Source organism: Ochlerotatus camptorhynchus, unplaced genomic scaffold, assembly GCF_037179485.1.
Source record: "Ochlerotatus camptorhynchus isolate MF236.1 unplaced genomic scaffold, CSIRO-AGI_Acam_v1.1 ptg000330l, whole genome shotgun sequence".
Classification (NCBI taxonomy): domain Eukaryota; kingdom Metazoa; phylum Arthropoda; class Insecta; order Diptera; family Culicidae; genus Ochlerotatus; species Ochlerotatus camptorhynchus.
The window spans coordinates 4,897,664-4,923,855 of NW_027040818.1; the positions used below are offsets into that span (position 1 = coordinate 4,897,664).

General features: G+C 40.4%; 1 protein-coding gene across 3 annotated transcripts in view; it reads right to left on the bottom strand.

The window, feature by feature from the left end:
* The window catches only part of LOC135708469 (uncharacterized), a 120,816-nt gene that overhangs the window by 40,838 nt on the left and 53,786 nt on the right, over nucleotides 1-26,192 (bottom strand). For all 3 annotated transcript variants that reach the window (XM_065230591.1, XM_065230588.1, XM_065230590.1), the window contains exon 2: nucleotides 16,806-17,744. In XM_065230591.1, coding sequence (XP_065086663.1) covers nucleotides 16,806-16,896 — 91 coding nt within the window. In that variant the 5' untranslated portion in view covers nucleotides 16,897-17,744. The remainder of the gene's footprint in view (nucleotides 1-16,805; nucleotides 17,745-26,192) is intronic.

Here is a 26,192-nt window from a genome sequence, read left to right on the forward strand (position 1 = left end):
GTTAACCGACTTTGCTCGGGTTACCAGACCTTTTCCTCCTTTGCCACGACCAGTCAATTGTTGCTTGTTAGGTGTGAATGAGTGGACTAGCCACCACCTTCCTACTGCTGCTATTGCTGTTCACCACGCCGTCCGAAGCCAAAATGAGCTAATGCCATTACTGAAGACTTAAATGATCTATATTTCTTGAATTTGTGTTGTTTACATGTATAACTTATCAAGTGACACAGATGCGTCTTTTCAACTTTAGTTCCTGTGAAATTTCAATTATTATTAATTACAGTTCCTAGTCCTATCAGGCCTGTTTTAGAGAATGACCACCTTGGTGGGATTGGTTTGTTTGAAAATTTGAAAAAGGAGACTACTTATAACTACTATTTACAACTACAACTAACCTACAACTACTATGTACACCTAACCTACTATATACAAATTGCTTATCAAAGCATGTTCTGATAAATTACATTTTTGTGCAAATTTAGTCTTAATTTCGTTAATTTTGGAATCTATTTTGGCAATGCCTGCCTCTTCATGTAAATTTGTTATTCTAGTGTCGAAAGGACGATCAAGAACTATCCTCAGCACTCTATTCTGAGCGACCTGGATTTTGTTCCTGTGAGTCTGTGCACATGATTCCCACACCGGAGCTGCGTAGAGGATCGTAGGTGCTATGATTTGTTTGTAGACGGCCAGTTTGTTCACCCTTGAGAGGCGGGATCTGCGGCAAATCAGCGGAAACAGGCACCTAACCAAGGTAGAACACTTGACTACAGTTTTCTCTACATGCGAACGGAAGAGGAGCTTTTCATCGAACAACATCCCGAGATAGGTAACTTCGGTAGACCACTCAACCCTTGTACCATCCATGATTACAGTACAAGATGGAGCCGGTTTCAGTTTGGGCGATTGCCGATGGAGGAACATGATCGCTTGTGTTTTGGAGGGATTGATTTTAATTTTCCACGTGGTGGCATAATCAGCAAAGGCGTTAAGGCATCGTTGAAGTTTGTTCGTTATTTCGCGAGGCATCCTTCCTTTGACGGCTATTGCGGTATCATCTGCGAACAGGAAAAACACGCAACCGTCACCGAGGGGAGGAATGTCGGAAGTGTAAATGCTGTAAAGCAAGGGGCCCAGCAGACTACCTTGCGGGACTCCTGCTGGGATCGAAAACGTGTCTGAGAGACAACCATTCAACGATACCTTAAACGACCTTTGCTGGAGGTAGTTACGGGTGATTTTAATAAGATGTAAAGGAAAGTTGAAGTTACAAAGCTTGTACACAAGTCCATCATGCCAAACATTGTCAAACGCCTTTTCAACGTCTAACAAGGCCATGGCTGTGGACTTGGATACAGCTTTGTTACTTCGGATGTTATTCATCACCCGTACTAGCTGATGATTGGTGGAGTGCCCCTTTCTGAATCCAAACTGTTCCGGAAGGAGAATGTTGCTTTCCTCGACAAACTTGAGCAAACGATTGAGAATGAGTTTCTCGAACAATTTGCTCAGCGCTGAAAGGAGGCTGATGGGTCTGTAGCTTGAAGACAATGTTGGATCCTTACCGGGTTTGGGGATCGGTATGATTTTTGCTACTTTCCAGATGCTTGGAAAGTAGTGCAGTTCCAAACATCTGTTGAAGATAGCGGTTAGAAGAGACTGCACTTTCATGCTGAGTCTCTTCAAGATCAAGTTGAATATACCGTCAAACCCGGGAGCCTTCATGTTCTTGGTGCATTTCAGCGCTGAGCAAATTTGTTGTACTGTAATCATATCCGCCGGAGGCACGACACAAGGGGAGGTATCTAGGTTTTGAACGCATTGCGCAACCTGATCATCGAGCGGACTTTGGATAGTCGAGCCAAGCAAATGCGATGAAGCGACATGCTTGCCGATCGCATTTGCTTTCTCCTGTGGGGTAATTAAAAGCCGATCGTCATCATTTTCGACTTTGAGAGGTGGAACGGGTTTGGGATGATTTTTCAGGACCTTGGCTACCTTCCAGAATGGTCTGGAGCGGTCATCCAGATTCTGGACAACACGCCCCAAACTTTCATTTCGGAGTGAGTCCATTCTGGAAGCAATCTGCCTATTCAGATCGGCCATTTCACGTTTTTTGCCCAGATCTCCAGTCCTCTGAAACTGGCGTCTACGAACATTTCTCAATCGAATCAATAATTGGGTGTGGGAATCAATAGCAACAAACTTACCCCTCACAGGAACTTGTCGAACGCATGTCTCGTCAGCCTCGGATATGGCCTGTTGGAGTCCTTCCAACGCCCGGTCGATGTCATCTACGGTGTCGAGTAGTGGATTTTCATCGATGTTGCTGTCCACCATTCGACCGTACTGCACCCAGTTGACATGGTGGTAGTCTTTACGCAGGCAGCCTCTAGCAGGAACCACGTTGACACCGACTTCAGTCACCACCGGTTGGTGGTCGGAGCTGAGATCGTTGTGCGCCTCCGGCTTGGATAGTCCGATGTTTGACAGGAAAAAGTCTAGCGTGGAGGGATTTCCCGCTGGAGAGATGAAAGTTGGCTCGTCCGGAAATTGCACTGTGTACAGTCCATGTTGTGCGTGGTCAAACAATAGACATCCGTTTCGATTCCTCTGGTAGTTCCGCCAAGCTTCATGGCGGGCGTTCAGGTCGCCCCCAACGATGAATCGGGAGCTAGTACGGGTGATGGCGGTCAGGTCCTTCTTGAATTGGATTCCTAATCCGTTGCTTGCGGTACACTGGCGTGGGCAGTAAACAGCGATGAACCGGACGTTTCCAGTTGGTGATTCCACCTCCACACTAATGGCCTCGATGATAGAAGTACGGATGTGGGGCAGAGTGCAAAACTTGATTCCCTTTCTGACGATGACCGCTACACCACCCCCCCTGGAGCTGGTGCGATCAAGCCGGATAATGTTGTGGTCAGGCAACCAGAAGCTGTCACCGAACTTTAGGTGGGTTTCGGTTAGAAGACCCACGTCGATGCTATGCTTGCGGAGGAAGTCGGCCTGGGTTCAATCTCAGTCGCACCGGCATGTTCTGAGGCATAACATATCTAATCCCACCTTCCTTGGGGAAGTAAAGCCATTGGTCCCCTGTTCATGAGTTGATGGGTCGATATGTAGGGTTTAGGTGTGGGAGCTGCCTCCCTGGCGTCGGTAGCATTGGAGCTCAGTATGGAAAACAAAGCTGGCGTCACTTTTCAATAGGTCCCATCTACATTGATCGATTCTCTTCATCGACACTCTCTTTCGAAATAACTCGGCTTCACAAATGTTTCCTGCCGTCTTCGTCGAATTAGATGCTAGATTGTTGCTTCTTCCATCGAAAATATCCGGTCGTGACGATTCAAAGTTGGTCAAGGTTGATCAAAATAATTTGTACCCCTGCTTCCAGTTTGATTACATGAACAATTTGTGTGGTCGTTGGTTCTGAATATGGAAACAGGCAGATGAATTCTATTCCTACTCTTTACTGTAATAAGCTTGATGGCCCTGAAAAGAGCCGTTTTTTGCCAAAGTTGGTGATGATTTAACCTCCGAAACCAAACAGAGTGCGTCTCTGTCACTTCAAAACGTAGATGACATCCATGGCCGCTTACGCTTGGCGTGTTTAGTGTAGGTGACAGCATCCCGGATCTCATTTTTCAGGAACACCTTCAGCACACCTCGTAAATCAGACCGGAGATACGTCAGACACCGACACGGCGAGCCAGACGACGGATGGTAGTTATCTCCAAGAATTTGCGTATGGTTCTGAATATGGCGATGAGTGTGCAAAATATTACGCAATTCCATCCTCCCTATTCGCACGCACCCGAGGATCGGAGACGAATGCCACTTCGACTTGTTTCGTCTACTTACTACTCTCTGACAACTGTGCTGGGGAAGCTGCATATACATGCAATGTAATTGGTTTTGGATAATGCTGGACATTTACCAGTTTTCAATAGTTTCTTGTTGAAAATCAACATTCGAAAGCATTGTTATCGATGCGTAGCCATATTTCTGATCGATTGGTGATAAAATTATTGAAATTGGACCAGGGGCAGCTGAGTTATCAACGTTCAAAATCTTTCTTAATTTGTTACATGTTCCATTTTCGGTTTTCACAAAGTGTACCCCCATATAGAAATCAAAGACGTAGTCACACGTCAAAAAAAAAGAGATGAAGGGATTCCTGCATCCCTTAGACGATCGCTCATTGACTCATGTAAGTGTCGGGATAGAATCAACTATGAAGTAGGCCAAAACTAATCTATTGTGAACTGGAATGAACTGCTACATAAAATACCGCATTCGTCAATGTTCCATTTGTGCTAAATCACAACAACACCAGACGATGAAAATTCATCCCCTGATCACAATATTCAACTGTCTTTTTCCAAGAGTATCAGGGGAAACAACGGAAGTTTCTTCTATTATCAGAGATTCATAAATATAATTTTGCTGGTCAGTGTACACCTCAATTATAAATAATTATTATTAATGTCGAGTTTGGCGTCGCCTTAACCTCAATCTACCTGTACACCAACTCTCAAAACATAATCAATTATCAAAATATTGCTTGCAATGGATAGATATCGAGTTAACTAGAAGATTAAGTGTATATTTCAACCGATTCGAGTATGAATATGGCATTAAATCTGTTTTTGAAAGTTGGTGCACAGGTAAAAAGTGAGGTTACGCGACGCCACTGCGAGTTTCCTTATGTTGAAACTAATTCAACATAACGAGAATAATCTAATCCTTTAAATTTGTCGAACCTCTTAACGGAATCCCTTTATGAAGAGCTTTGAGTGGGTTGGTTGGTTTTTTTTTTTTTTTTTTTTTTTTTTTTTTTTTTTTTTTTTCCTTTAAATTCCGTTATAATTGCTTATCTTTTGACAGATACGCGTATTTCGTCTACTACTTGCAGACTTCATAGTGCCAAGTGGCATTGAGTACTTGGCACTTATGAAGTCAGCCAGTAGTAGACGAAATACGCGTATCTGTCAAAAGATAAGCAATTAAAATGGAATTTAAAAGAAATAAACCAACACCAAGATGTAGGTCACTCCGCACACCCCAAGAGATGAACTAGCCTATGGCTAAAAATCTCTCAAATAAAAAAAAAAAAAAAACTCCGCACACCAATCTTGGGTTATCTTTTTTGTCAATGTGCCGCAGGTGTGCCGATTGTGCCGATCATAGAGCAAGCTGCGATTGTTTGTAAAATACCCATCCCGGCAACCCCGTATTTCGGAAACCTTGAATGTTTTGGTTTGAAATCGCAAGAATAAATCGGATTGAGCATGACGCGGGAAGTGGCGGGTGAGCGAAATGTTGGTGTTTTATGTTCATAGGATGATAAAAGTCCTGTTTTTTAGGGCTTTATAATGCCCTCAAAGGCAGAACAGAAAACTAGCCTTTCGTGATGTGAAAAGCAGATTTGGAACGGGTGAGAACATTGTTGGAGACCGACTATAGCGGATGATGAATAGACTACTGTAGTTTGTTTTACTATGTGAATTGCAGCATTATTTGAATTAAGGGTACTAATGGGGTTTGATAAACTGCCTCTTTCTCTTGAGTCCACTCTAGAACCTACATTTAGTATTTAGATCTATAAGTGAACCGATAAGTAAACTGCTGGTCTGGGTTCCTCTGGTATATACAATTAGAGGATGTTCCTGAATATACAGTCAAACAGCACGCAATGTTGTGAACAACTTCAGAGACAGTTGTTCAGCAGGGCTTCCATTTTATTTACAACAATCAAATCGAGATTGTGCCGAAGGTTAGTCGAATGTGTGCCGATGGATGGCCCAAGCTGTGGCGAATCTAGTTTCGGCACAATGTGCTGAGTGACTTACCCCTTGACCAACACACTCAAAACTCTTCAGAACGAGAAGCCTCTTTCTCCGATTTTGAGAGGTTCAGTATTAATTTTCATGAGCTAAAAGAATATTCTCATAATATTAGGTCAAATTCCTACTTACTTGTTCTTGAAATCACACCACCTCATCTCCAAAACTTCGAAAATCATCAATCTCTAGAAAGCAAAAGAAGCCTAGGTCTGGACAAAAGCAATCTAACTTGGATCTTTTAATACATGAAAACTTAATATGGCCGTTTCATGGAAAACAATTCGACGCAACTGATGATCTGACGCCAAATGCTCATTGTTCTCTTAATTTTTAATCAATTCATTCGGTGGTAGTTTCCAGAACTTCTTATGATGAAAAATACGAAACTACTTTGTTCACTTTTGAGTAAATATGAGCAGCTCGAATTTACTCTCAGCAAATATATTTACTCTGAGACAGTCTGAGTACAGCTGTCTTGCCCCTTGGGAAGGAGTGAGATTCAAAATGTAATTTGAAAATACTTCAATGAAAATTCTGAAAACCTAACCAAAGGGCTTAGGTAGAATTTCTTGGTAATTCCGAGGAAAATTCAAAGAAAATGTAATTCGAAGGATAGTTCCAACGAAATAATGAGGAATATTGCAATGGAATTGTGCGAAGTATTCTAAGCATATATTGGTGATATTTCTTAGACTTTCAAATGAATTTATAGAATAATGCCATGAGAGTTTCGGGAGAATGCAAAACGAATGCTGAGGAGAATTCCAAGTGAATTTTCATGAGCAATCTCCGTTGAATATGGAAAAGACTGTTCTTGACTTGTAAATAAAACTGCTTTGAAAATCATTTATAGTTTGAGAAATTAGCTTGATGCTCATCCAATTTTTAAACTTCACCGATCTTTTTCGAACTTCCTAAAGTTTCTTCAATTTTCATAACAATCATGATTCTTTTTCTAAAGTTTTAACAATTCGCTGAAGTTCTCGATACTTCTTTAAAATTTATGTAATTTCTCTAATGTTAACGGAACTGCTCTGAGGTTCTCTGTTCTTTCTTGAAATTCTTGAAACTACTTTAAAGTCTTTACAGTTCTCATAAAGCTTGTTGTACTGCCCTGAATTTAATTGAACTGTCCTAAAAATGTTTAAGCTTCCGTGAACTTCTGAACTTATGAGTGGAACTGAACTCCCCCTGAAATTCCTTCTATTTTTGGAGATTACCAAACATCACGAAAGTTCCTGAAGATCTCGGATCTTCCCTTCTATGAAGTTCATTCGTGAAGTTTACGATTTTCAGAGTTCGTTGGAAATGCTATAAAGGGTGTCCACGTAATTTTTGCATCACTGACATTTGCCCATAACTCATCCTGCATATGAAAAATTACCAAAATGGAACCGAAACAGCAAAGAAACCCTTCATAAGATTTTGCTCGCACACCGTGAAAATTCAACATTTTCCTACCGCAAACTCGGAAACCGACTCGGGCTAGTGCATACTACCAACCGGTGGAAACTAACGATTTTAAATTGGCTCACTACTTGACTAGCCTATTGGTCACAAGTACATCTATAAGCGTACCCCATTATTGTCGAAATTCTAGTACTAAACAATGTTTGTTTTGATTCGCTACTAAAGTTTTACTGAGTTAAATTAGGGGATTATGGATTTTCCTAGGTTTCGAGGGGTGCTTCGATTAGCTTGGGACCGAAGAGAGTACCAGAGCTGAGCCAACAATTTGAGCACGTTTCTTTGGGACCTTCTGGTCTGGCGCTACCATAGAGGTAACTCTAAGACTAGTAGGTCCTGAAGAAACGTGCTCAACTTTTTGGCTCAGCTCTGTTACTATCTTCGGTCCCAAGCTAATCGATTCACCCCTCGAAACATAGGAAAATCCACTAACCTCTCATTCTATCTGTCAAACTTTCATAGCGAATCAAAACAAACATAGTGTAGTACTAGAATTTTGACTAGAATGGGGTACGTTAAACGATTTGCTTGAGACCAATAGACTAGTCAAGTAGTGAGCCAATTTAAATTCGTTAGTTTCCACCGGTTGGCGCTACTGTGTCTGTCGCTCGGATTCAGGTAAAGTTGCCAGTCTTCTTGATATGTTGTCTTCGCAATAATGAAGTGCAAATGAAAAGAAAGTGGAAAAAAGCTGAGAAAGAAGTGACAGATACCATTGTGCAAAAGTTAATGGAAGGTATTAAGAGAAAAAGCATGTAATTGTTTATGGTAAATAAATGAGATCCAACCAAACGTTAGAAAGTTTCTTAATATATCAAAGATCACCCTCTGAATATTTCTCTTGATTCTGATAAATGGCTTTTGTTTGACGACATTTTTTGTGTGGTGCAATAATTTCGTGGACAGCCTTCATATTAATATAGCTTATTCTGCTATCGGATCAAAACTAACTCTCTTACCAAAATTGTATGTTGATCAGCAGATGTAAAATACCAACGAATAATACCAAAACATTGCATGCAAAATACTTTGAAAATAACAAAAAATGATATTTGGATACCAAAAGAATACCTGCGTGGTATTGCATTTTCATAATTTGGTACTCTTATGTCAGGCTAATCCATACCAACTTAAAATATCGAGACCTTCGTTCCTGCTCGGGCTATGCCAGGCTGATCAACACCAAATTTTGATATCAGGAACAGAATTAGTTATTCATAAGCTATTTTCTCCACCTCGGGAATCCTCGTACCTAGACGCATTTCACACCTCCCGGCCAAACGTGACTGAAGCAGAAAACACACACTTCCGGCGTCAGGCTTCAGGTGATAAATCATTGCGTTTGTCGAAAAGTATGCCAGACTATCGAACCTCCTGTTGTTCCTGTTTTCGGTATCGCCAAAAGACTGCGTCCGGAATAGTTCCCTCCCTGTGTTGAACAGCAGCAGTCCCAAAATAATTTCAGTTCGAAACAAAGGGGGGGGGGGGGAGGGGCTGGGGCCAACCGTGTCTGATTTATCGAACCAGCAGATATTCCCACTACGATAGAGGCAGACAAGGGGTACTTTTGTGAGCTTTTGGGTATGTTGAACTGTTGTCGGTGCGTACGCTGCTTGCTCACATATGGGCCAGATCGAATCCGTTGATACCGGGTGAAGAGATTTATGAGACTCTTCAGAATAATACAGTATTATTTACGATAATTTTATTATTTTGTTTTGATTGAAGCACTGCTCTCCGATGGAATAAATTTTCCGGGTAGGTGCTATTGATTTCAGCATGGTCCTGAGTGGTGTGCATGATGGTTTCGACCTCTGCCTGACGGACCAGAGAGATGACGATTGTGAATGATAACGCATAAATAGATGGGTATACGTTGTCAGATCCTTCAATGTCACCACCAGCACGAGCAAAGCCATGTTATACAGTTTTTACCACATTGATTGGTGTCATTCATGCTGTGTAATGTCCAATGCTGAAAAGGATAGCATAGAAGATCTGTTTTGTACGGTGAGAAATTTTCATCACTATAGAAAATCGTTATAAAATATTGGATCATGGGGGAAATCCAAACGGCTATGTAGTTTTGTTTCATATTGATTTCTCAGTTTTGCGAGGAGTTAATTTTCACTGTTTTTTGAAAATATATCATTTCAACACCTGAAGTCAAGGCCGTAGCGAAATTTTAGCTCGATTGTTTGCATTGGATTTGAAATTTCACTAGCGCTTTCAAGTTTATATGGTAATTACCACAGGCCTGTCATGGTGGTTACTCATGGTTACTTTACTAACTAGCACCGCAGACATTTCGATTTTCTTGCGCTCCTCTAATCTAGGCTGCACCAAAATGCATAAGGGAATTTTTGGACGCCTTTCTAGATTACTATGCGCTCATATGAGTTAAATATCGCTACAGCACTGTATCGAAAATATTCTATCTTCAACCAGAATCAATCTTCGCCCTTAAATGTGGAATTGATGTATAACAAACGTTTGAAAAAAAAAATCTGTCTTCAAATGTGCTATGAACAATAATCTGTGGTCATTAAAGTCATACACTGTGTGTTTGTGTTATCCTCTAACCTTCGTCCAACTGGGAGAGTTGGACAAATAGAGCTACGAATAATTTGATCAAATCTAATGCTCCGTAATGGTGCCCTTTATGTTATGAAAAAAGGGGAAATGGCTCTAAGATTGGGCCCATCGCTAAAAATCGGCTATTTATCAATTTTATCAAGATGAACGCGTCATTGGGACGGTAATTATGGATATTTTTGGTTGCTATTAAAAATTTAGTCGATTGTTAAATTTATGTATGGGCCCAAATTAGGGGCATTTAGGCCGAGGGGGGCAACACATCTAAATATCAATTCTAGTTGCTCGAAAAATCTCACACTAGCAAATTAATCTACGGAAAATCTTGTTTCATTTCTCACATCCACTTGCATCGCACAGCATCTTTTTGCAAGAAATCTTCAGAATCGTAATCAATCTTCTTTCTTATTCAGCGTGCACGCAGCTAACAACACCAAAACAAAAAAAAATCCTGCATCGTAGGTAGAGTCGTCCCCCTTGATTTAGGCTGACATTACATCCATTTCCCCTTTGTACTTTAAAAAGAATAACTTATGGGGCAAAAGAAGGTGCCCTCAGCAAGTTTAATGAAAAGGATGTTCTAATGTCCACAACAGGTACAGCAAAGCATCATATACCCAAGTAACATTACAAGTTTTATCGAGGTTTTGCTACTTAGGTAGACACCATTATTTGCACTATCTATTCTGAGGTAGAAGGAAAACAAAAGCCACCGCAGCCAACTGAAGCTTGAACCGGGTACCTGGGAAATCCTAGCGTCAACAGCCATCAAACGATGCCCTGCATATTGTATATTGTTGCGTTTAAAAATGCATTTTATGGAAAAGATTTTAACTTTTATAAAATGGATGGATTCAACCTGTTTTTCTCCAAATATAATGTAATACTGACCGCCCAATTTCACCACTCCTGTTTCTGAATTCTATACACCTCTTCCACTCACAATGCCGAATCCATATACAGTACTTGTTAGCTAACTGGGCGATCTTTAACTGGGCTGCTTTTTACCTGGGCTTTCGTTAACTGGGCTGTAGCCCAGTTAAAAAGTAGTTATACGTCAAAAATAGACATCTTCTTCTTCTTCTTCTTCTTCTTATTTCCTTTATTTAACGTCGGTCTCTGTTCCGCAATCTAGTGCCAATCACCGACGGACATCGATTGCCATCCATTGACGGCAATCGAATGTGCAGGAAGGCTGCTTCCACACTTGCGTAGGATATCGCACCCATTCATCAACACACATGGGCCGGGACCAACGGCTTTACTTCCCTTCCGAAGGAAGACGTGACCAGAGATTTTTATGCCTCAGAAAAATCCCACCGACCTCGGCTGGGATTGAACCCAGACCCATCGGTGTGTTAGAAAGCAGTCACGCTTACCACTACACCACCGGCGCCGGCAAAATAGACATCACATTTAGTTTGACATTTAGTTGTCATAATTGGTGAGGGGCATACGAATGGAAGATTAAGCGATAATGTAAACAAATTTGAAATTATTTTCATTTCACACTGAAATCAAGACTTATGAGCAAAAGCATTAAGCCTTTCTAACCTAGTGAGATTGAATTCTGTGAAAATAACAATAAGAAACTTTACACTGTATCAATTCAATGCACATGATTGTTTTTAACGTTGATCAAACAATCCGTTGAAGCTCCCCTCACTGTTTTTTGACATTTGACAAACCAGCCCAGTTAGCGAGTGGAATTCGCTAACTAAGCCGGCGCCGGTGGTGTATTTGTAAGCGTGACTGCTTTCTAACACCCCAATGGGTCTGGGTTCAATCCCAGCCGAGGTCGGTGGAATTTTTCTGAGGCATAAAAATCTCTGGTCACGTCTTCCTTCGGAAGGGAAGTAAAGCCGTTGGTCCCGGCCCATGTGTGTTGAATGGGTGCAATATCCTACGCAGGTGTGGAAGCTGCCTTCCTGCACATTCGATTGTCGTCAATGGATGGCAATCGATGTCCGTTGATGATTGGCACTAGATTGCGGAACAGAGACTGACGTTAATTAAAGGAATGAAGAAGAAGAATTCGCTAACTGGGCTACGCTTTTAGCCCAGATAGCGAACAATTACTGTATCAATATTCCATTACCATCATGATCATTACTTTTTTTCTTTTTTCATCTTAAAAATTCCCTCGTCCCAATAGTATAGCTCCCACTGTTTCTATAACTTCGTTGCCGGACTAAATAAGCCCTCATTGAATCCCTTCTAAACTATCAAACTCTACATTCAACCCGTCTCCCTCCTCCAACCGTCATCTACGGAATGGCAACACTCTGCCTCTCCTAAACAAAAAAAAACGCTACTCAATGTTCCACATAACGAAAAAACCATCGAATCAACGTCACCAAAACACTGCATTAGCTTAGCTTAGCTTAGTCTGACTGCACGTATCGATAGTTGCACTCCGTGATTGATCTGAACCAGTGAAATTGTACAAAGAATCAACTGAATGGGGCTTGGTAGTAACCTGCCATTCTCAGTGTACATGTTCCAGTGACTCCTACCTTTAAAGATCAATAACGTCACCGGCCACGTCCTTGCAATCAGGTGGGAGAGGGAAGGAATGTTAGTGTGTGACTTTTGTTGTTTTGGGACCGTGTTTACCTCTGCATCCCACAAAAGTCACAGGAAGGAGGTTTTGTTAGTGGGTTAGGTTCGTTGGATCAGGATTCACCTTAATAAGTGATGCGATCTTTTGTTTTGTGTAGTTATTTATAAGTGTTTTCGATTTATGCTCTAAACAGCCGGCTGTCTAGAGATGTAGATCATTATTAGATGTGTGTATACCGATTTAAACCAACAATAAGGATACTGTTGGGGCCCCTCACAAAGTGTGATGATGGTTTATTTTATTTTATCAATGACCAAAATAATTAATTATAAGCGGTTTGAACCGATTTAAACCAACAGCAAGGATGCTGTTGGGGCCACTCACAAAGTGTGATGGTGGTTTACTTGATTGAATATAAAATAATTATTAGAACCGATTTGACCCGATTTAGACCAACGGCAAGGATACTGTTGGGGCCACTCACAAAGTGTGATGGTGGTTTATTTAGTTCGGAAGAAAATGAATATGTATACTTCTTTTTTTTTTTTATATATAATAGAACGAATTTGTACTGATTCAAACCAAAAGCAAGGGTTCTATTGGGGCAACTCACAAAGTGCGATGGTGGTTTATACTATAAGGGCATAAAACAAAATCAAGAGCCATTTCGGTTTCCATAGCTTCCTAGACACTCGGCCGCAAAATAATCTTATCCGACGGAAACGTCTCGATCATCGCTGCACAATGGTTTATTATAGCATTTAGAAAGTAAATTTGAATACCTTATTGTTTATTTATTATCCATTTTGACTTGACTTGGTACCGTTCAGTTTTATGATGACAAAGTTGCCTGGAGAAAAGTGACAGTTCAAAATGTTTCGGAAGGGAGTCAGCTAGTGTCGTCCAAGTTCAAGTGCGGAAAAAATGCCATTTAAAGTGGTACAAACAATTGAAAGATGCGAAACATGCCTAACCGTAATTCTTTCTGGTTGGAAAGAAGCTGGAATCCTACACTGGCCGGAAAAAAAAACGCGGTAGCGAAACTCTCTCAAGACGAGTTCTCCATGCCAAACCCAATGTGGGAACGTATCAATTGAGTGAAAAAAAGAGAGTTCAAGACTCGCTTGGAGGCTGAAGCAGAATTGGAACAGATGTAGCCAGTTTCGGATACGGAGGCGAACGAAGGGAATAATCCACCACCGTCAAAGAAAGTTTGCCCCGAAGTCTACAAGTCCCCCAGTCGGAAGGGAAACACAATAAGAGACTTTAACGAAGTTTTCCTTATTCCTGGGCAGGAGGTTGACACCTGTGAAGCTGACTGTAAAATCCAGAATCAGATGAGATTATAATATATGCGACACAAATTCACTTTTTAATAGGGGAACATGTGATGTGAATAGAACCCACCATCAGTGCAAGGATTACATATGACTGCAGATACTTCACTGGTTGTAAAGTTCTGCCTGATGGTTTGTTGCAGCTGGGTGAATCAACTTCATTGAAGACCTTTGGAAGACAAACGACAAGATGTACGTCTATCAACACGTGACAAGGGACTGGCAAATCCACGAACACTTGTCCAGTCTACAAATCCATTGAAACCCTTAGGCTGCCCCCCCCCCCCCCCAAACCCAACATATAATAATGTTTGATTGATGAAACGTATTCAAAAAAGGGATATTTAGAGAGAACAATCTTCAACTGGAACGTACTCACCAAATCAATACATCCGGGAGCGCATTCTCGATGCTTAATTTTCTCTAGTCATTTTTAAACAATTCCTCCTCCAGCGAATCCAAACACACAATAACTAAATATCACTTTTCTTCTTCATGTCACTCTGTGCACAAAAGCAATGCACACCGCAAAAACCTAATAATAGATCAGCGCGGTCGAGTCACACTGTCAACAAAGGGAGCGAGAGCACACCAGGCACCAAAGCAACAGGGGAAAAACATCAGCACAAATCATTCTAAATAGAATTATCGCGTCCGGGACATAAAACTATTCAAATGCGAGCACCGAAAAACTACACGGCAGCACAAAGATAGCCCGAGCTCTAAAAAAAAAGCACGCAGCGGAGCAAAAACACACAACCGTTCTCGGACGCTTCTGAAAGCGGACTCCTCAACGTCACCAAAACACTGCATTAATCGAAAAGTCTGTACGATGAAAATAACAAAAAATCGTGACAGCCCCTTAAAAATAAAAGTCTGCGCTCATTAAATAAATACACACAGAATTTAATGTTGTGTTCGATATTTTTTACCGAAATCTTAAAAAAAAATCCGTAAACTTTTGACCTTCAATTTAAAGCTTGCTCAACAATAATTTTAAAATACGTACAACCCTATCCAAATAATCAAATTTTCTAATAATAGTGCAGATTTCGTTTTAAAGTAGCTTTAAAAAATTAAACGTCGCCTTGATCAACCGCGTCAGTTTATCCGGAAGTCCGTACTCGTGCATAATCTGCCATAGCTGATCTCGATCGATTGTGTCGTATGCGGATTTGAAATCGATGAACAAATGATGTGTGGGCACGTTGTATTCGCGGCATTCTGCAGAACCTGCCGAATTTTGGTCCGTGGTAGCGCGGGTACCAATGAATCCCGCCTAGTATCGCCCCACGAACTCTCTTGACAGGCGGCGGCATAGAATTTGGGAGAGTACCTTGTAGGCGGCGCTCAGCAGGTGATCGCGCGGTAGTTGCAGCAATCCAATTTGTCGCCCTTTTTGTAGATTAGGCATACGACACCTTCCATCCACTCTCCTAATATCTCCTCCTCCCAAATCTTGGCAATTACCCAGTGCAGTGCTTCACCACCGTATTTTAATAGCTCACTTGATAGTTGATCTACACCAGTTGCTTTGTTGTTCTTTAGCCGACCGATCTCCTCCTCAACTTCTTGAAGATCAGGGGCCGGTAGTCTGTCGTCTTCTGCACGTGCTCCAAGGTCTATAGCCGTGCCACCTTCGTTTTCTGCTGCATCACCGTTGAGGTGCTCGTCATAGTACTGCTTCCACCTCTCACCGAAGTCGGTGATAATTTCAGAGTGTGATAAACTGTTATGCGCCGAAAGTTACTAACAGTTAAATTTTATTCATAAATGGTCATGCAGCGAACAAAAGGTCGTGAGTTCAATCTCAGGTCCCACCCACTTGGAAAAAATGTAACTTTGATAAATTGCCAGCAACGGTTACCAAACGTATTAGCCATAGATTATCCATTCTAACAAAAAACGTACAGCCGTCCCGTGACACTTAGAAGGGGTCGTTGGGGCAGTTCCAATAACTTCAGGAAAATTGGAGGAACTAAATAGAAGTTGCTCAAAATGTTCAGAGATCTTTAGGAAAGTTACGTAAAATTTGGAACAGTTCAGGGCACATAAGAGCAGAAAGTTCCATGAATATCTGGAAAATTTCGAAAAGTTTAGGACAGTTCCACTATTTTAAGATAAAAGTGGAAATTCTTCAAGAAGTTTCGAAATTTTTAGCGATGCCTAGAGAAGTCCATTTCCTTTAACTCTGGATTTAAGACATTAACACTCCGAACACGATACCTCCTGTAAATTATGTAACATCAAACTTGCAATGTTTGAAAAATCATAGCTCAGCCATTTATTGACGAATTTCAAATCTGTTGGCGCAAATTGAAACTTTATATTTTTAAAATTTATTAAGTATCAATAGATTTAAAATCAATTGATAAATTGCTGATCAAGGATTTTTCAAATATTGCCAATTTGCTGTTACACATTTTACCGGGGGCATCTTTTTTTTGGTTATGTATAACGCAAATGATAACTTGGCTTTGTAACGTTTATTCGATTGAGCCTGAACAAATAAATGAATTCACGAAATAAATTGTGAAATGACATCAGAGCAAAGGTTTCCGGACTGTATCACCTTAAATGCTTTAGCCGTTTTCTGGATGTTGGATGTACTTGCCCGCAAAGTTATACAAAAGATATTCCCTGAAGTTCTTTGAACCTAACCTCGAAACTTTCTGTACCCTTGAACTCCTGTAGACTTTTGTTTTGGAGTTCTCCGGATTAGTCCTGTTAGTTACATGGGTGTGCCTTCGAATGTTGGGGAAATGAATTTCCCAAGACCATTTATATGCTGTCACAAAACCAGAACCGCAATGTACCTATTGCTTGCTTCCCGAAAATTTCCTGGAGTGCTTCCTAAGTAATTTCTCTTTTCCTAATTAGTTCTCTTCCTAATGAACGAGTATAAGCACAGCACAAACTTTCAACGCCATTCAGTCTACCAGTAGCTGCTCATTTATTACCGAACCAAGACGTGACTAGTTTAAAACTACTTACCAATTGCTGTTACTATTCCCCATATCCGGATCAGAGGTCGGAGGCAATGGCATGGACCGCCAAGCTGTCGCCGTCGGTTCCTTCCATCCATTATGCAGTTTGGTGTGAAATACTCTCCCCGTAGCCCCGCGTCCCGTGGCGTTGGTTTCTTTATTTCTCTGTTCAACTTTGGCCAAGCGACCTGGCTTCGGATTCGGAAAATGGCCCTCAATGGGCGAAAAACTTTCCACTTTGGGTGTGTTTGCAAGCACCAGTTCGACGAAAGGGATTTGTTTGCACTTCGCTTCTTTGCGGCCAAATGCTATTGTTGTTTGTATTTGTCCGGTATCCCCGGCCGTCTCGCTCCGGATGCTGTTATGACGGCTTGAATGTTAATTCGTTGATTTATATTTACATAACTTTTGTTCTGCTCCTGTTACCGTTATAATTTATGTCGGTATTTACGTTCCGGGTTGTGCGTGTGATGAAACAAACTTGAAGGGAAAGGCTGATGATGGTCATGGAGAGGCAAAACTCAATTCACAACATCATAAATCGAATTAAGCACGCCTGTGCCTATCACAGTTTGTTTAGTGACGGAGACCGGGATCATGGCGTGGATTCGATGGCGCGGCACAGGGCAGGACGAAGCAGGACAATTTAGATTGTACTATGTGTATACACGGTGCACAAATCCGTGCGTAACGTGCAGGCACAGATTTAATGAGCCTCTGCTACGTGGTGGCGGTGTGGGCGACAAAGACGATGTTGGTGACGACCGACGACGGTGGCCTTTGTTGGATTAATTCGTTTCGTTATATAACGGGCTTAGAGTAGATTCGCTCAGCAGAGGCTGATGGGATCATTATTTCTAGCGGGGTTCTGTCTGGCCTGTTTTTGTGTTTGACACTTTACGCGCGAGCTGATGAAAAATGGTCCAGGCGTTGATAAGGAAGAGTTCTGAAAATGGAATGAAAGGCGAAATAAAATTGCGTTAACAGACGTGACAGAATATCTGGACATTTGATTGAGTGAACCAACAAAAATGATGAAAGTACGACAAAATTTGGAACTTAGAAGTGGAAATTAGTTAATCAGCTACTTGCTTTTGAGGACATTAACACATATGTAGGGTAACTGGAGAAAAGGTAACAAATCGACTAACGTACCCCATTCTAGTTGAAATTCCAGTACAACACTATATTTGTTTTGATTCGCTATGAAAGTTTGACAGATAAAATGAGGGGTTAGTGGATTTTTCTATGTTTCGAGTGGTGAATCGATTAGCTTGGGACCGAACATAGTACCAGAGCTGAGCCAAAAAGTGGAGCACGTTTCTTCGGGACCTACTTGTCTTAGAGTTATCTCTATGGTTATAACATGTTATAGCGCTATCTTGATGGTGGTTTCTGTGTTGCAATTAGTTGACAATCGTTATAACATGTTATAACTCTCCAGTCTGGACAGCGTTTAAGACTAGTAGGTCCCGAAGAAACGTGCTCAACTTTTTGGCTCAGCTTTGGTACTATCTTCGGTCCCAAGCTAATCGATTCACCCCTCAAAACATAGGAAAATCCACTAACCCCTCATTTTATCTGTAAAACTTTCATAGCGATTTGCTTGGGACCAATAGGTTAGTCAAGTAGTGAGCCAATTTAAATCGTTAGTTTCATATTGATTGTTGTTATAACTCTGTAGTCTGAACGTACTATTAGAGTTACCTCTATGGTTATAACATGTTATAACGGTTGTCAAATAATTGCAACACAGAAACCACTATCAAGATAGCGCTATAACATGTTATAACTCTGTAGTCTGAACGTACTATAATAGTACGTTCAGACTACATAGTTATAACATGTTATAGTGCTATCTTGATGGTGGTTTCTGTGTTGCAATTATTTGGCAACCGTTATAACATGTTATAACTCTCCAGTCTGTACAGCGTTTAACCGGTACATCTGCGGCACACTGACACAAAAGATGACCAAAGATGTTTGAATGCTCAAAATCACGAACTTTTTTATTTGCGCCTTCAATATCGACTTTTTCACCTTTATATCTTAAGAAGAGTGTTTTTATAAAATAAGGCGCAAATACTTGTGATAAGTTTTAGTTCTGAACTCCACCACAGGCGGCGCTGCAAAATATAACTTTTTTACATGTACAAGATAGGTATGTGGTGTCTTGAGCAAAGTTGTAGATATCTTTAATACACAGATCTTTGCTCAGCACACCAATCCTCTATATGTCTTAGTTTTTGGGATATGTAGCGTTTTATATGACTGTACCACAAAATTTAGTTTTTTTTTCAGTTTTTATCACATATTTCCAAAACTATAGGTTTTAGAAGACTATAATGTTCTATAAATAATTGAATTTTATAAAAATACCCAACTTTGTTAAAGACGTTCAAATGATATCGATTACGTAGGCTGAGTTATTGTCTGATTTAGTATAAAAATTGACATATTTTGTGCCCTCACAGACAAAAATCTGGCAAAATCCGGCTGGTGAATCTTGAATAGGATGAAAGCTTGTTCAAAAGTGATCTCAAATTCCATTGAAACATTTGTCCTTTCAAGTTTTAGAATGAACGTCTTGCTTTTCACAAAATTGTTGACTTCAGCTGCCACTTGTGGTATTGATGCATCATCAATGCCGTAACAGTCTAAAACTTCTCTGGACACAACGTTTGATTTATCAATTTCGTTTCCCTTCAATACTTTCCGGTCGATTTCAACTGAAATTTTATATGATAACTTATAATTGATATTTTCACAGACAAATTATTTCCATAGACAACTTATTTATATCGTGGATTGGAAATTAACACGAAACACCATATTAACTTTATGGTTGCACTTACCTTCATAGTTGAAATACATACTTTTCCCACTTTTCGGATCTGCTACGGAAATGTTGTAAAAATAACCTCCATTAAATGAACGCGTAACATTTTAAAAGAGCCTATCCTCGTTGATCCATTCTCTTCATCGACTTCCTTTTTGGTTTACCACGGCAACATAAACGAATTTCTCGCTAAGCTCGCAGCACAGTTCGACAGAAGATGATGTTAGCTTGCACCTGAAATAACACACTCAATGGGACATTCATTTGCAGTCGGGCTATTCGCGAAAGAGAAAATCGATGAAGAGAATCTATCAACAATGATAGGCCCTTTTCTCGTGTTGCACGAGATTTCACTATTAACCCTCCGTTACTCGCGCCAACTTTTGTAACACGAGTACTCGCGCGTTGTACTTTGTACAACAGTGTGAGTTTTCCATTGCCATTTTGCAGTCGAGCTACCAATCTATATGAAACCAACGGGTATTCCTTAAAAAACTTGTTAAAGAAGCTTAACTTTTATCACAGTTAACCCCCAAAAATGCAGATAATAGAGAAAATGTGAATGGAAACCGCGTAAACGGTGTCCGTACTACGTGGGATTTGACTTAATTAGTTACAACATGGACAATCTCGAGATCCTGATCAGATATAAAGTTACTGCCTTCGGCAAAGATGTTCTAGAGATCATAACCTTTTTGATGGTGGAGAGTAGTTCAGGAAATTCTTACTACGTGGCGCTAGTATATACGTGCAATTTTCGCAAATACACTAGCTCGAGATCCTGAGCAGATAGAAAGTTACTGTCTTCGGCAAACTTGTTCAGAGGGTTAAGACTTTTTGGCTGGTGGACAGTAGTTCAGAATTTTCTCTCCACGTAGCGCTAGTAAACGTGTACAGTTCTCGCGTTTGCTATAGCTCGAGATCCTGAATAGGTAGAAAATTACTGTTTTCGAAAAAGTTGTTCATGAGGTCTATTGCTTGGTGTACAATAGTTCAGAATTTTCACACTACGTGGCGTTAGTATACACGCGAAATTCTCGCATGTACAATATCTCAAGATTCTGATCAGATAGAAAGTAACTGTCGTCGACAAAGTTGTTCAAGAGGTCATAACTTTTTCGCTAGTGAAAAGTAGTTCAAAATTGTGTCACTACGTAGCGCTAGTATACACGAGAAATTCTCGCATGTGGTTTGTTTCGAGATCCTGACCAGATAGAAAGTTACTGTCTTCGACAAAGTTGTTCAGGAGGTCAAAGCCTATTGATTGGTGTACAATAGTTGAGAATTTCCTAAGCGGCGCTAGTATACACGTGAAATTTTCACATATAAGACCAAATAGAATGTTACTGTCAGGGGCAAGGTTGTTCAGGAGGCCAAGGCCTGGTGGACAGAAATTCAATATTTTCAGATCATTGTATACACGTGCAATTCTCGCATTAGATATATTTCGAGACCTGCTAAACTGTCATCGGCAAAGTTGTCCTGGAGATCAAAACTTGTTCGTTGGTTGACAGTACAGAATTTTCTCACTACGCGGCGCTAGGATATATGTGAAATCTTCGCTGATCCTGAACAGCTATAAATTTACTGTTTTTGGTAAAGCTGTCAAGGAGATAAAGATCTTTTGGCTAATGAAAAGTAGTTCAGAAATTTCTCAAAACTTGGCGAACAATTCTCGCATATCAAATATCATAAAATAAAAATACAATTTTCATCAGCCTAAGTGGGATAAGTGTTGTGAATGGCTGTTCAGTCTCGACAAAATCAAAATACTGCTATTTAATTTTTGTCCTGTCAGGATAAAAAGTAAATAGCAGTATTTTGATTTTGTCGAGACTGAACAGCCATTCACAACACACATCAATTCCCAGTCGAACCGTTCCATAAGTGGGATAAGACAAATATATTCTGGATTTCTTTTACTTGTGAAGATTTTCATGTAGATTTGTGGATACATTAATTGGGGTGAGTCATTCCACTTATATACCTCTGTTAAATTAGTGGTAACACGTATCTCAGATGGAAAACATTATCTTAAAACATCAATATCGCTGAAACTTCCACCAAATGAATGTTTGGAGTCTCCCTTTCATTATAGACTAATTTCAAAATGTCTTATCGAGGGGTCTAGAACATAAAAAAATTCCCGTATTTACGTGTGCATGGACAACGAGACTAACTCAGAGAGTGAGGCACTTTTGCTCAGTTGAATGGAGAAATTTATAAAACCGTACACTCCCGACACCCCCAAAAACATGCAAATGGGTTATGTTCATAACTTTGTCACTTTACGTCTAATTTTCGATCTTTTTAGAACATTTGAAAGATTTTGAATGGAAATACGAAAAGGCAAATTGCTCAATAAAATTTTCAAATGTTGTATGCTTAAGGTTCACCCAAAAGTATTAGTAGAACCCTTATGCTATACCATGTATATAATTCAAGTAACCTAAGAAGATCAATAATTGGTCGTTAAATGAGAGAGCTTGAAACAAAACACATTTGCACGTATTTTGGGGGTGTATATAAGCTTATGTTCGGGAGTGTAGGTTACCCGAGCAAAGTAAAATACCAACCTGATATCATCTTGAAAACAAGTCTTGTTCTTCCAGACGTCTTTTTGGTTGCAGTTGTAATCGCATAACTAATTTAGTTATCAACATCGACTAGTTTTGTCTTCAGTTTGTTGTTATCATGAAAATAATTCGAAATGTTGGAAGGTTACTTTAAAACTTCAAATATTATTCGCATGGTAAGAAAAAAAACACACTGCCAAGCATGTCTCAGTTATCTGCGTAAGGCTTTAATACCAAATCGATAAAATAATTTAAAATTTGTTGAAAATATTTGCATGGATCACAGGATGTGTTATCAGGATGTTTTCAATGATAACTAAATCAGTTATTTTTGTGATATCCACGGAGTAATTTTTTGTTATAATTTTTGTTATGTTGGCTGCTTATTCAACCACATTTTCAGTTATCAAATCTTGATAACCAGGTATCAGAACTTGTTTTCAATTTGGTATAATCCTTTGTTCGGGTACTCAGCGCTGAGTGAACTACGCTTTTGGAAATTTCTCCAGACAACTGAGTAAAGCAAAAGCAAAGCGTGTGTATATATTATATACATTTTACATTACATTATACATTTTAGACGAACTGAATAGATCCCTCTCGTTTAGATTTTGCATAAGGTGTATGTAACCATAAATTCGACGTCACACTCCTAGCAGCGTAGGAATAGCGGTATAATGAAAGATATGATAATTTCATATTATTAAGTCTTTTCTTTATGACTTTGGACGAACCTACACACTGTGATTTTTTGCCGAGATGGGCACCACTGAGCAGCTCATTATTTTATTTTGTTGGATCTCAGCGAAAAACTTGCCACGTGGTGAGAAAATTCTTAACTACTGTCTACCAGCTAAACAGTCTTGACCACCTAAACAGTCTTGACCACCTAAACAACTTTGCCGAAGACAGCGACTTGCTAGCTGATCAAGATTTCGAGCTGAATATGCGAGAAAGGCACGTATATACTAGCGCCGCATATTGAGAAAATTCTGAACTATTGTCACCTAACAAAAAGATCTTGACTTCCTGAAAAACTTTGCCGAATTCATTTACTTTCTATCTGGTCAGGATCTAGAGATATTGTATATGCGATAATTTCACATGTATAGTAGCACCAACAATCAATACGAAACTAACGATTTTAAATTGGCTCACTACTTGACTAGCCTATTGGTCCCAAGCAAACGATTAACGTATCCCATTCTAGTCGAAATTCTACTGCTACACAATGTTTGTTTTGATTCGCTATGAAAGTTTGACAGATAAAATGAGGGGTTAGTGGATTTTCCTATGTTTCGAGGGGTGAATCGATTAGCTTGGGACCGAAGAGAGTACCAGAAGTGAGCCAAAAAGTTGAGCACGTTATTTTGGGACTTCTAGTCTTAGAGTTACCTCTATGGTAGCACCGCGAAGTGAGAAAACTCTGAACTACTGTCCACCTACGAAAAGGCCTTGACCTCCTGAACAACTATGCCGAAGACAGTACCTTTCTATCTGGTCGGGAACTCGAGATATTTTATATGAGAATTTCACGTGTATACTAGCGTCGCGTAGTGATCAAATTCTTAACTATTGAGCACCAAGCAATAGGCTTTGACCTCCTGAAAAACTTTGTGAAAGACAGTAACTTTCAATCTGGTCAGAATTTCGAGATATATCACATGCAAGAATTTCACATGTATACTAGCGCTACGTAGTGAGAAAATCCTGAACTACTATCCACCAGCGACAAGGCTATGATCGCCTGAACAACTTTGTCAGAGACAGTAACAGTCTATCTGGTCTACGAGGTTTCCATTTACATTTTCCCTATTATCCACATTTTTAGGCTAGGGGCATCCCACTCTAAACTATAGCTCTAGTATCAATTAGGTATTTCCAAGTATCTGATAAGTATTCTTAAGTATTTTTAAGTATTTTAAGATTTGGATTTTTTAATCGTAGTGACCGGTTACTAATGTAGTTGTTTGTTGTTGTATATTCCGTCAATGTATTTCTTTTTTTTTTTTTTTTTACTAGTTCGTTTATTTGGGAGGCTCAATCGCGTTAGCTTTACGGAGCCGATAGTTCATTGTTCTTTGTTTGTAACAAAATTCACTTAATTCTATGTCTAGTAGGAGTTGGGCCGAATACTCGCGGCTTACTCGAGGTTAGAGAGGTACATTGTCGAAGGATAGGATCAGGGGAGGAGTTTGGGGGTAAGGTTTCGTTGTCTCATCAGAGCGTTGTCGCCAGTATGAATGGTAGTGCGGTTCTAGTTTCGTCTGGAGTTCGACCGGCTATGGTGACCAGTGGGCGACGATGAGACTCATCGAGACGGGGGGACAAGACAAACAAAAACTATTAAAGAGAGACAAAAGACAAAGGAATTAAATTCTTATACTAGACATTTGAAGAAACACATAAACCGACTGCATATAGCAGATATCGCGAGTTCCCAACACGTCTCTGATAGGAACATAGGGTTGTCTTCCTTGGGCCTCAAGGGTATTCAAAAGTCGCTCTCTGGCGGCGTCATTATCCGTACATTGCCAAACTGCGTGATCGATGTCATCGTAACCGTTTCCACACCGACAGATGTTGCTGTCTACGAGGTTTATTCTATTGAGATGAGCATCTAGCGAGTAGTGGTTGGACATAAGTCTACTCATCACGCGAATGAAGTCACGACTTAAGCCCAAGCCTTTAAACCACGCTCTCGAAGAAACATTAGGAATAATTGAATGTAACCACCGTCCAAGATTTCCAGTGTCCCAATCGGTTTGCCAACTCGAAAAGGTACTCTGACGCACTAAATGGTAAAATTCATCGTGTGAAATTTGCCTGTCATACAATTCGCCTTCCTGCGCGCCCACCTTTGCCTGGGATTGAGCAATGTGAGGGGACCCATACAAAGGTAATCATATATGATCTTTCGACCAGTACACTAATCTGCTCCCTTAGGAAATAAGATGAGTGTCTACTTGGTTTCATCGACCGAATAGCCTCAATCGAACTGAGACTATCCGAGAAGATGAAGTAATGGTCTGCGGGCATGTTGGAAATCATCCCCAATGCGAAGTTGATTGCTGCCAGCTCAGCAACAAAAACGGAACAAGGTTCCTGGAGTTTGCGGAAGGCGCTAGAGTTTTCATTGAAGACACCGAAGCCAGTGGATCCACTGAGACGAGACCCGTCTGTAAAATATCTGTTTACGCAATTGACGTGTTGGTACTTTTCAGTAAAAATACGCGGGATAATAATAGTTCGAAGTTGATCTGGAATCCCGTTAATCACTTGTTTCATGGACAGATCATATTCAATTGAGGAACTGCGATTGGTGAAGTGAGCACGGTCTGGAGTATAACAAGGAAGACACATATCCGACGATATGTAGTGGTGGTAGATTCTCATAAATCGAGATTGTGTGTTCAACCCAAGAATTTCTTCAAAATTTGCAATTATAAGTGTGTTCGTCACTCCGCATTTGATTAGTATTCTGAGAGAGAGCTCCCAGAAACGGTTCTGGAGGGGTGTTACTCCTGCCAGAACCTCGAGACTCATGTAATGCGTTGAGTGCATACAGCCAAGAGCAATACGCAGACAACGATATTGAATTCGTTCCAATTTTATTAGGTGACATTTTCTTGCCGAGAGAAAGCAGAAAGAGCCGTACTCTACAACAGAGAGAATAGTTGTTTTATAAAGCGTTATGAGGTCTCCCGGATGAGAACCCCACCATGTGCCGCAAATTGAACGGAGAAAGTTGATCCTCTGCTGACATTTTTGCTTCAAATACGTAATATGGGTATTCCAAGTGCACTTTGAATCAAACCAGACCCCAAGGTACTTGAAAAACAATGATTGAGTAATGTTTCTGCCCAAAAGATTAAGATGCATTTGGGCTGGGTACCGCTTTCGAGTAAACACTACCAGTTCAGTTTTCTGCGGCGAGAATTCGATCCCTAGATTCCTAGCCCAAGAAGACAAGTTATCT